The 11,882-nt window shown below is 37.8% G+C and overlaps 1 protein-coding gene across 1 annotated transcript; it reads left to right on the forward strand.

Annotated features, from left to right (window-relative positions):
* Positions 1–221: 221 nt before the first annotated feature.
* Positions 222–11,882, forward strand: LOC140193379 (phospholipase A2, minor isoenzyme-like). The gene is made up of 4 exons (XM_072250716.1): positions 222–255; positions 352–511; positions 1,203–1,327; positions 11,767–11,882. The coding sequence occupies exons 1-4, from the start codon at positions 222–224 to the stop codon at positions 11,880–11,882; spliced, it is 435 nt and encodes a 144-aa protein (XP_072106817.1).

Here is an 11,882-nt window from a genome sequence, read left to right on the forward strand (position 1 = left end):
GGACATGCACACACACATATACATGTAAATTCACACACACACACTGAGAAGAGTCGGAAGCAGTCAGGATTGGCTCTGTCTCTCCAGCTCAGTCAAATAGAGACCAGCTGTATCAACATGAGAGCTTGTCTTTATCTTATCCATGTTATCAGCTCCCAATATATAATCCAGGGACTGAACCTCACAAGTGTGATTTCCAGGACAGGGAAGAGCAAACGACAATGTTGGGCCTGTTTGTCCTGCTTCTGCTCTCAGGTAAGGAGACTCTCCTCGAGTGACACTTACCTTGATGTTGGTTGCTTCATGTTCTAACCTGTTTGTGTCTGTCTGTTCCCCTCTCTCCGGATGTAGCTGGTGCTGAGAGTGCTTCCATTGAGTCCAGGAACCTCATTCAATTCAGTAATATGATTTCATGCGTCATACCAGGCGTCAGCCCACTACTGAGATTCAATGACTACGGCTGTTACTGTGGACCTGGTGGATCTGGGACACCAGTGGATGACCTTGACCGGTAGGTGGACAGACGATCTCTACAGAGCCAGTTACCATCCGTTGGAGTCCAGGGACAGGGAAATCTTCTCATTCATTGTCAGAGGCAGCAGGATTGCATCTTCACTGAAGTCCCAGTGATGGTACAGAGGATAGTGTTGGGTTTGCAGTGCCCCCGGTCTGTACAGGAGTTCAGGACTGTTTAGTGGAACACACCGAGGACAGAGCAGCTGCTCCCAGGGAGGATTCTGTCCTTCTGGAGGATTGGACAGGGGGTTCGATCATGGCAGCACAAGAGAGAACCATGACACAGTAGCTACGTTAGTAAGGGAGCGAGGAAGGGAAGGAGAGAGGGCAACCAGCTGGTCGATCAGTCTGTTGCTTGTTGTTGGGTGTTGAACACACACAATCCATAGAAAAAGGGAAAAACTAAACATTGGTCACCTTCTCAGGTCTATTGTGGTCATGTCACTTGGAGGAATTCTTTTCCACATTCCTGCCTGAGTCTCCACAGATCCTGATTCCACGTCCCACTGTGAAGCTCCTCCCCAACTCCCTGGTACGATATGAGCCTGCTCAGTTTGCCTCAGCTCAGATCACCTCCTGACTCTTAGCTCTACATGGGAAGTGTGTGACACTGCAGGCTGCTGTAACAGTGTTCTGTTAATTCTAGTCCATGAGTTTTCTACTAAACGTTATCTGTGATTTTACAGGTGCTGCCAGACCCATGACAAGTGTTATGAAGATGCTAAGGAAAAAGAGAAGTGCAGAATAGTCTACTCACCCAAAATGATACATTACAAGTACAGCTGCTCAAAAGGGAAACTCGAATGTACAAGTGAGTATGATCGGAGAGTGCCTGATTGCCTTAATTTTATCTCTGCTTCCATGGTCAGCAACTTTGGTCCATCCCTCATCGCCTTTGTGAAGGTGCTGGTGAGCTGCCATCTTGAACCACTGGAGTTGCCCTGGTGATGGTTCTCCCACAATGCTCTTGTGCTGAAGCTCCAGCATTCAGACCCAGTGATGATGGAGGAACGGGTTATGTTCCATGTCTGGATGGTGTGAGACTTGCAGGGACCTGTATGTGATGCTGATCTCTGTCTCTCTAGATGGTAAAGGTTATTGGTCTGGGAGATTTAGCTGAGATACACTGGCTGCTGAATTATACAATAGCACAGAATGCTGATAGTGGATATTGCTAGAGATCATTTCATTTGGTTTATTATTGTCGCAGGTAACAAGTCACAGTGAAAAGCTTTGTTTTTCCTGCCATCCATACAGACAGAGTTGCAATGAAATCAGTTCCTTTGTCACTAGTAATGACGAGCTCCTTCTGTGTTTGGGAGCTGCACTCACCCAGGTACTGGGGCGATATCCCACTCCTGGCTGATGGTGGAAAGGCTTCAGGCAGTAAGACATCAATCACTTCTTATGGGATGTTTAAGTTCTGACCTGCTCTTGGAACCACTCGTTAACGCATCTTGGTGAATTATATGTGAGGGTCACCAGTGAACCCCAGTGCAAAATCACAGAGACTCTGGCAATTCAAACACAACAACAGATTTAAGACAGAAAGTAAGCAAGAAAACTAACAAGAACTCAGGCAAGCTATGCAGAATCCTGACAAACAGAAATCGTTCAGGTACACAGAAGAACTCGGACAGAGTTTCACCAGACAAGGGCGCACAATGACTGAGCAAAGAGGGGCTGGACAGTTCCCCTGACATACACCCTGGAGCACATAGGAATTCAGAACAGCCCCGGAGCCCAGGCAAAACATTAACCCCCAAGTCAACGACTACACTGAAAGACAGAGAAAATCCTGTGCTGACTCAGTTACCCAAATTGAATAAAAATGATAAATGCAAGGAGAGCGTCTGATCCCAAACGAGACACCTGCAATACAAAGTGAGTGAGTTCTAAGAAAAATAATTAGAATCCAAATCAGAATCAGGTTTAATATCACCAGCACATGTTGTGGAATTTGTTAACTTTACAGCAGCAGTACAATGAAATACATGATAAATAAATATACAGAAAAAATATGAGTAACATTAAGTATATATGTCTAATAAACTCTTCTTGGACTTCTAGCCAAGTACAGGTATCAATTATATCTGACGTCATCAAAACATCAGTGATAATCAATACCGATACCCAGCTGGAAGCCCAAGAAGAGTTTATTCATCATATATGCCGGGAAAGCACGAGGTGCTTTTCTTTTATACACATGTCTATTAAATAATTGAGGTAAAACACGTAGTGCAAAATAACAGAAATAAAGAAGTAGTGAGGTGGTGTTCACGGGTTCAATGTCCATTTAGAAATCGGATGGCAGAGGGGAAGAAACTGTTCCTGAATTGCTGAGTGTGTGTCTTCAGGCTTCTGTAGCTCCTCCGTGATGGTAACAATGAGAAGAGGGCATGTCCTGGGTGATGGGGTCCTTAATAATGGATGCCACCTTCCTGGGGCATTGCTCTTGAAGATGCCTTGGATACTACAGAGGCTGGTACACATGATGGAGCTGACTAATTCTACAGGTTTCTGCAACTTAATTCGATCTTGTGCAGTAGCCCCCTCCCACATACCAGACGGTGATGCAGACAGTCAGAACACTTGGAGAAATTTTTGAGCGTTTTAGTTGACAAACCAAATTTCCTCAAACTCCAAATGAAATATAGCTGCTGTCTTGCCTTCTGTGGTTAAGAAAGCATACTGTGCATTGGCCTTCATCAATCGTGGGATTGAGTTTAAGAGCTGAGAGGTAATATTGCAGCTATATAGGACCCTGGTCAGACCCCACTTGGAGTACTGTGCTCAGTTCTAGTCACCTCACTACAGGAAGGATGTGGAAACCATAGAAAGGGTGCTGAGGAGATTTACAAGGATGTGGCCTGGATTGGGGAGCATGCCTTATGAGAATAGTTTGAATGACCTCGGCCTTTTTTCCTTGGAGAGACGGAGGATGAGAGGTGACCTGATAGAGGTGTAAAAGATGATGAGAGGCATTGATCGTGTTGATAGTCAGAGGCTTTTTGCCAGGGCTGAAATAGCTAGCACGAGAAGGCACAGTTTTAAGGTGATTGGAAGTAGGTACGGAGGAGATGTCAGGGGTAGGTTTTTTACACAGAGGGTGGAATGGGCTGCTGGCGGCGGTGGTGGAGACGGGTACGATAGGGTATTTTCTTTCTTTCTTTTTAAATCTTTTTATTCATTATTATTGAAAATCAACAACAGAGAAAAATACATCAAAATAATCAAGACAACATATCCATATGTAGAATAAGAGTTAAACTATCAACCAAGTTGAACAGTATATCAGGAATAATAAAGAAACAAAATGTTAAACCTTTTTTTATGGAAAAAAGAAAGAAAGAAAAAAAAGATCCCCTACTAACTAAAACAGAAGAGAACCACTAATAACAAAAATAAACGGGAAAAAAAAACCCATTTGGAGCACAAACCCGAAGCTATATGCCATGCAAGCTTCCATAAAAAAAAGACATCAATCCGCCAACCAAATCCATTTACCCAAGCATCAGAAAAGGACCATCTTTATTAACTCAAATCAAATGATAATAACGGGCCAAAGAACCCCACCTTTTCTCAAAGTCAAATCTGGGATCAAAAGTTCGACTTCTAATTTTTTCCAAACTAAGACATAACATCACCTGAGAGAACCATTGTATCAAAGTGGGAGCAGAGGCATCTTTCCATTTCAATAAAATAGCCCTTCTAGCCAATAATGTGACAAATTCAGTTACGTATTGGTCTGATATAGAAATACCATGAATATGTTGAGGAATTATACCAAACAAAACTGTCAATTTATTAGGTTGTAAATTAATTTTTAAAGCTTTAGAAATTGTAGAAAAAATAGATTTCCAAAATTGTTTCAATACCGAACACGACCAAAACATATGTGTCAATATAGCTATCTCAGTTTTGCATCTATCACACTGACTATTTACATTAGGAAATGTTTTAGACGATCTCTCCTTTGTCAAATAATAATGATGTACAATTTTAAATTGAATTAGGGAATGACTGGCACAATTCGAAGAAGAGTTAACCAGCTTCAAAATTCGCAACCAATCTTCTGTTATCAAGGTCACGTTAAGCTCTCTTTCCCAATCTTGCTTAATCTTAAGTAGAGAATAGTTATCTCGTTGTAATAGTAAATTATAAATTTTCCCAATAAAACGTTTCACTAAAGGGTTCATTTTTAAAATAATGTCTAACAGGTCAGAGTCTTGTATATATGAAAATTACTTAAATATTCTTGTAAGAAATGTCTGACCTGAAGATATTGCAAAAATGTGAATATGAGAGAGAGTATTTGGTTACTAATTTCTCAAAGGACATCAATCGGCTTTCTTGAAACAAGTCCATAAAGGAAAAAATTCCTTTATTCCTCCAAAGAGAAAAGGTAGGATCACTAAGTGAAGGCTTAAATAAATAGTTTTGATAAATTAAACTAAAAAGGTGAAATTTTTTAAGATTAAAAAACTTACGAAACTGGTACCAGCTTCGTAATGATTGATTAATCATAGGATTTATATTTAGAATAGAAATTTTGGCTAATTGTACAGGTAAAGGAGCTCCTGATAACGAAGTTAAATGAAATTGTTTCACAATTTTCAATTTCACATCAACCCAAGATGGTCGTCCCTTTTTATCAGTCCAATATAACCAAGAACACGCATAACATATATTAACCGCCCAGTAATACATTCTTAAATCAGGCAAAGTAAGACCTCCATCCTTTTTTAATTTTTGTAAATGACATTTTCCAATTCTTGGTCTTTTATTATTCCAAACAAAAGATGAAATAATAGAGTCAACCTGATCAAAAAACTTCATAGTTAGAAAATTAGGAATATTTTGAAATACATATAAAAATTTTGGTAAAATCATCATTTTAAGTGCCTGAATTCGACCTGCTAACGAAAGTGTAAGTGGATTCCATCTACAAAAAAATTGCTTCATAAAATCCACTAAAGGAACTATATTAGCTCTATAAAGGTCTCCATAATTTTTAGTGATGATAATACCTAAATATTTAAACGAATCCGTAACTTTTAGAGGAATGTCATCATATACAGAAGCAGAATCATTTAAAGGAAATAATTCACTTTTATGCAGGTTTAACTTATATCCTGAAAACAATCTAAATTCATTTAATAATTTCACTAAACTAGGAATAGGTTCTTCAGGATTCGAAACATAAACCAAAAGATCATCCGCATAAAGGGAGATCTTATGAATAGCCCCATTTATAGAAATTCCTTGAATATGTTTAGCTTCACAAAGTGCAATAGCCAAAGGTTCCAACATCAAATTAAATAACAGAGGACTTAACGGACATCCTTGTCTCGTACCCTGGGAAGGTTGGAAAAAGGGGGATCTACAGTTATTAGTGATAACAGTGGCAATAGAGCTTTTATATATCAATCTAATCCATTTATTAAAATTAGTACCAAAGCTAAATTTCTCTAAAACTTTAAATAGATATTTCCATTCAACTCTATCAAATGCCTTTTCAGCATCTGGAGAAACAACACATTGGGGAGTCTTAGAGAGGGATGAGTAGATAATATTTAACAGTCTCTGAGTGTTAGAAAAAGAATAACGGCCTTTTATAAAACCTGTTTGATCCAGAGAAATAATCTTAGCTAGTATATTCTCCATCCGATTAGCCATTATTTTTGAAAGAATTTTGGCATCCACATTTAATAATGAAATATGTCTATATGAAGCACAATCAGTAGGGTCTTTATCTTTCTTAAGAATTGAAGAAATAGAAGCTTCATAAAATGTGGAAGGTAACTCTCTTAGCAGAAAAGAATCTTTAAGCATTTCCAACATATAAGGAGTAAGCAAATGTTCAAATTTTTTATAAAATCCTACAGTAAAACCATCCAATCCAGGAGCTTTACCAGACTGCATTGAAAGAATAGCTTTCTGAATTTCTCTTTCAGTAAAAGGAGCATCAAGAATTTGCTGATCTTCAACAAATATTCTAGGAAAATCAATCTTTTGTAAAAAGGCAGCTGGAAACTGAGATTTATAGAGTTGACTGTAATAGTCTTGAAAAATGTTATTAATATCTTCATAATTACAAGCTAAACTACCATCTCCCTTACGAATTTTTAAAATTTGTCTTTTAGCTCTAACTGCTTTAAGTTGAGACGCTAATAGCTTGTTACTTTTATCTCCAAACATATAAAATTGACTTTTTAAATTAAGCAAATTTCTTTCAATAGGATAAGTTAATAGTAAATTATATTGTGATTGAAGTTCAACCCTTTGTTTAAATAAATCAACATTAGAGGAAACTGCATAAGTATTAGCCAGATCTTTAATTAGTTTTGAAATTCTATCTAACTCTATTTTTGTCTGTTTCTTGAGTTTAGTCAAATAAGATATTATCGGACCTCGCAAATATGTTTTAAGTGTATCCCATATAATCAATTTCGAGACATCTCCTGTATTATTAAGAAGAAAGAAATCTTTTATCTGAATCTCTATAAATTTGACAAAGTCCGAACTTTGTAATAAATTCTTTGGAAAGCGCCAAGGCAAGTTTACATTACTAACATCATTTAACTCAAAAGTTAAGCTTAAGGGTGCATGATCCGAGACTGCAATAGCATCATATTCACATTTCTGGACTTTGGACAAAAATCGGAAATCAGCTATAAAATAATCAATTCTGGAATATTTATTATGAATATGTGAATAAAAAGAATAATCTCTGTCATTAGGATGTAAATTTCTCCAGATTTCTATCAAACCATAATCAATTAAAAAGGAATTATTAAGTGTTGCCGAACGACTCGGAAGCTGCTGATTGGTTGAACTCTTGTCAATCAAAGGGTTTAACCAACAGTTGAAGTCACTTCCCGTCAGCAGCATATATTCACTTAAGTCTGGTAATAAACCAAACATATTTTTTAAAAAAGGATCAGCTACATTAGGTCTGTATAGATTAACTAGGACAATTTTTCTATTACAAATTGTTCCTTTAATAATTAAAAATCTACCATTATTATCTGAGACAATGTCTTCTTGAATAAAAAAAATTAGATTTAATAAAAATAGATACTCCCTTTGTTTTATTTTTACAAGTATCATGGTATTGAAGGCCCTTCCATGTTTTAAAAAATCTATTTTGATTGCCCATTCTGATATGCGTTTCTTGAGCAAAAATTATATCGGGCTGGAATCGATTAAAAACTTTAAATGTCTTCTTTCGCTTAATAGGGTGATTCCATCCACGTACATTCCAACTAATAACGTTTATCAGTTTAAGTACCATTGGATATTATTCTTAAATACAACAAACACGCGGGCTAATCAAAGATGGCGGAGATGAATATAACCAAATAGAAAACGCGCATGCTCCGGAACTCCATAATGGGGAAAAAATACCAAAAGTGTGTGTGGAAAAAAAACCCACAAAAAACCCCAAAATACAAAAATAGCCCCAAACCTCCCACCATCCCCAAAGAAGGAAATCTGACAAAAGAAAGAAAGGCCGGAACGCATCCCCAAGAAAAGACTTAAGAATGGAATTCCGCGTGCTGCTCAATTTAAATAATAATTAGAAGTTTTTTCTCCCAATTCCCCCCTCCCCATTACAACGAAAATACGTAACCTTAAGATAAGAAAGCCCAGCAAAGAAAAAGATGTTCATACTTAATCATTGAAAATAAACTAAGGGAATGCGAAAACAGTCTCCAAAGATGCCAAAGCAATACTACTAACCCAAAGAGTTTAATCTCTAAAGAGAGAAAAGCAGCGCCATTATTCTTTAACTTACTACCTTATTTAACAAAAGAACCAAAGCTAATTATCTATTACTAAACACTCCGCAATATAAGAAAAAAGCCTATATAAACTGTAAGCAAACTATCACTTAATTAATAAAGAAAAAGAAAAATAGAAACAGATAATCAAACCAGTTCACAATCTATCCACTGTATTAATACACTCCGTATACTAAACAGTCTTTAAAAAAAGTCATTCTTAGTCAAACCAAGAAGATCACCTCTTCTTTAAGTAATTCATCGATCAAAGGATATCTTCAGCATACCGAAATCTTCAAAGCCTGTTTTCTTTCAGAAAATTATTCAGAAATATCTAATATCCTTCATACATCAGCCGATTCCACAATAGAGTTGACAAAATCCGATGCCGCTTGGGGATCCAAGAAGACACGAGGGTTGAATCTTTAGGAAATAACTTTAATCTCGCTGGGTATCTCAGGGATGGAAAGAGTCTTTTTTCGTGAGCGATCTTCATGACCGATAGGAATTTGATCCGTTGTTCCATAACTTCCCATGGATAATCTTCATAAAAACGGATCTCGGAACCGTTAAATTTAAAAACTTTCTGTTTTCTTTCACATTTTATGATTTGGTCTTTAACTTTAAAGCGAAGAAAGTTGACTAAAATTGGTCGAGCTTTATCTGACGAAGTGAAAATTCTGTGAGCTCTTTCAATATCGGGAGGCTGAGATAGAATATCCAGGACAGGGATTGAAACAGATTGGCAAAGTAATCCAATAAATTCCCATTCTCGGAGCCTTCTTGAAGACCCACAATACGAATGTTATTCCTACGCAACCTTGCGTATAAATCGACAATTTTGCGTTGAGTCTGTTCCAATCGGGTTGAAATATCCGCAATCTGACATTTCGATTCTTTAAACTCAGTATTCAAGGAAACAATATTTTCCTCAATAGTCTGTAAACTCTGTCGGAACGACTTCAACTCAGAAGTGTTATTGTCTATTTCCTTGTCGAGACCCATCAACGCACGTTGCAAACGCTCAGCCCAGGCAGGCATATCTTCTGATTTTTCTTTCGATGTTTTTCCCTTTCCATTGCTGGGTTCAAAAGGCTGTTTTCCACTTCTTAAAGGATACGACATAATGACCACTATTTCCCTCCCAGATCCAAAAAATAAAAGTTGAATAATTCAAAGTTTAGACTGGGGAAAAGGAGGGATTAAAGGCAGCCACAACATTTATATATCACTCCATTGAGCTACAGGCGGAAGACCCATGATAGGGTATTTTAACAGACTCCTGGATAGATACATGGAGCTTAGAAAAATAGAGGGCTATGGGTAACTCTAGGTAATATTTAAGGGAAGGACATGGTCGCCACAGCTTTATGGGCCGAGGGCCTGTATTGTGTTGTAGGGTTTCTGTGTTTCTATGTTTCTAAATTTCTATGTTTCTATATTCTCTATAGCTGCACCGATATGTACTGACCTGGTTAAGTCGTCAGAGATATTGACACCCAGGAACTTGAAATTGCTCATTCTCTCCACTCCTGATACATACAGAAATAAACTGAATGGCAGTAATTACATATATGTTTATTAAATAGTTAAATTAAATACGTAGTACAAAAAAAGGAATTAAAAAAGTAATGGGGTAGTGTTCATAAGTTTAATGTCCATTTAGAAATCAGATGGCAGAGAGAAAGAAGCTGCTCTTGAAGTGTGTGCCTTCAGGCTTCTGTACCTCCTTCCTGATGGTAACAATGAGAAGAGGGCATGTACTGGGTGGTGAGGATCCTTAATACTGGACAACTCCTTCCTGAGGCAGCTTATGGGACATAAAGGGTAACCAATCCAAGGAAGACTATACACACCTGAGAATTATGAGAGGCATAGATAAAATAAACAATCACAGCCGTTTTCCAAGACAGGAAAGTCTAAAACTAGAGGTCTAGGTTTAACGTGGGAGTAGAAAAAGATTTAAAAGGAACAACTTGTTCACCCAGAGGCTGCTGGGTATGTAGAAGGTGCAAAGGAGATGGGAACAATTACAATGTTTCAAAGATAGTTGGAAAGCTTTAGAGGAATCTGGGCCAAGTGCAGACAGATGGGATAGCATAGAAAGACAGTGGGTCAGCATGGATGAGTTGGGCCGAAGAGCCTGGCTCAGAGCTGCAAAACCTTTACGACTCTAGGGACGTGAAAGATGGCTGAATTACGCTCCTTATTTGAAGATGGTTATTGTCTGACACGTGTGTGTTGTTAATGTTACTCACCAGCTAGTGGTCAGGGCCCAGATATTGCTGGATCATATGCAGAGAGCAAATTATGAACTGAGCATTATTGATGAGTAAGTACCGTCTGGTAGCACTGACACCATCAAAAATCATTTGAAATAGTAGATTGAGTAAATATTTGGCTCTGAATGCCTGCTGCACTATTTGTCAAGATATAGGTTTATCTTCTTGCTCAACAATTTTTCCTGACTTATCTCAATATTCCCAGATTCCTCCAATTTATCAATTTCAATCAGCTTCAGTTTTGAGTGAATTCATGGCATCCACAGCCCCCTGGCACAGGATCTTCCCCCAGTTTGAACCCTCAATGGCTTGCCCTTAATCTGCGCCAGTGACCCCTGGTTCTATTTCCCATCAGTACAGGAAACACCCTCTTCATATCTGTCCTGTGATCCCTGCTGTGGTTTCAAAATTCACCCACAGAAAATGGATTCAGATGAATAAAAGGAGGAATATTTTTGCATCACTTCACCTCAGCATTTTACAGAATGCAATAGAAATGTTGTGACCAGTTTGATTGCAGCAAGATCCCAATGGAACCATGACCAGATAAAATATCTGAGCTGATATTTGCAGGACAATTCTGATCACATTAAAAGAAGGTTCTCCCAAGCTCTTTTGTTACATACAATCTCCTCACCAGACAGATGAAAAATATGCTCAGTTTAACAGTCAGGAGAGAGATGGAGTCACTTCTCCCTCAGGAGCACAGTGGAATATCACTCTTGCAGTTTGTGTTAATGTCACTGCAGTGGGACTGAAACCTCAGAGTCAGAGGCAAGATCCAAGGCTGCTGCTTGGAGCCACTCAGTGGTGAAGGGCTAGGGGTCACCAGGGACTTTTCTAGAATCTTTTCCACAATAACTCAGCTATGATTGTGGTGTAGATCTTCATAGGATGTGTTATTCTGATGTCAATACAAGTCTGACATCAGTTTAAAAGGATCCATTGACTCTAGAAATGATGAGGTCATCACAATGAAATTAAAAACCCAAATTACAATTAGTATTTTAAATGATTTACAGAACATTTATATAAAGATTAGAATGTTACACATAATATATAGATGGAAGTTGAATTATCAAAATATATTAAAATTTAAAATTATCTTTCATTCTTTCATAATCCAAGGCAAATACTGTATCATTAATATAATGGATTATTTTCAATATGCTTCCTTTCAGGTAAAAGTCACTGTGAGAAGTTTATCTGTGAATGTGATCGAAATGCGGCCATCTGCTTCTCGAAAGCAAAATACAACCCTGAGAATAAAGGCATCAGTCAATCTCGCTGCAAATAG

This window comes from Mobula birostris, unplaced genomic scaffold, assembly GCF_030028105.1.
Source record: "Mobula birostris isolate sMobBir1 unplaced genomic scaffold, sMobBir1.hap1 scaffold_576, whole genome shotgun sequence".
Lineage (NCBI taxonomy): Eukaryota > Metazoa > Chordata > Chondrichthyes > Myliobatiformes > Myliobatidae > Mobula > Mobula birostris.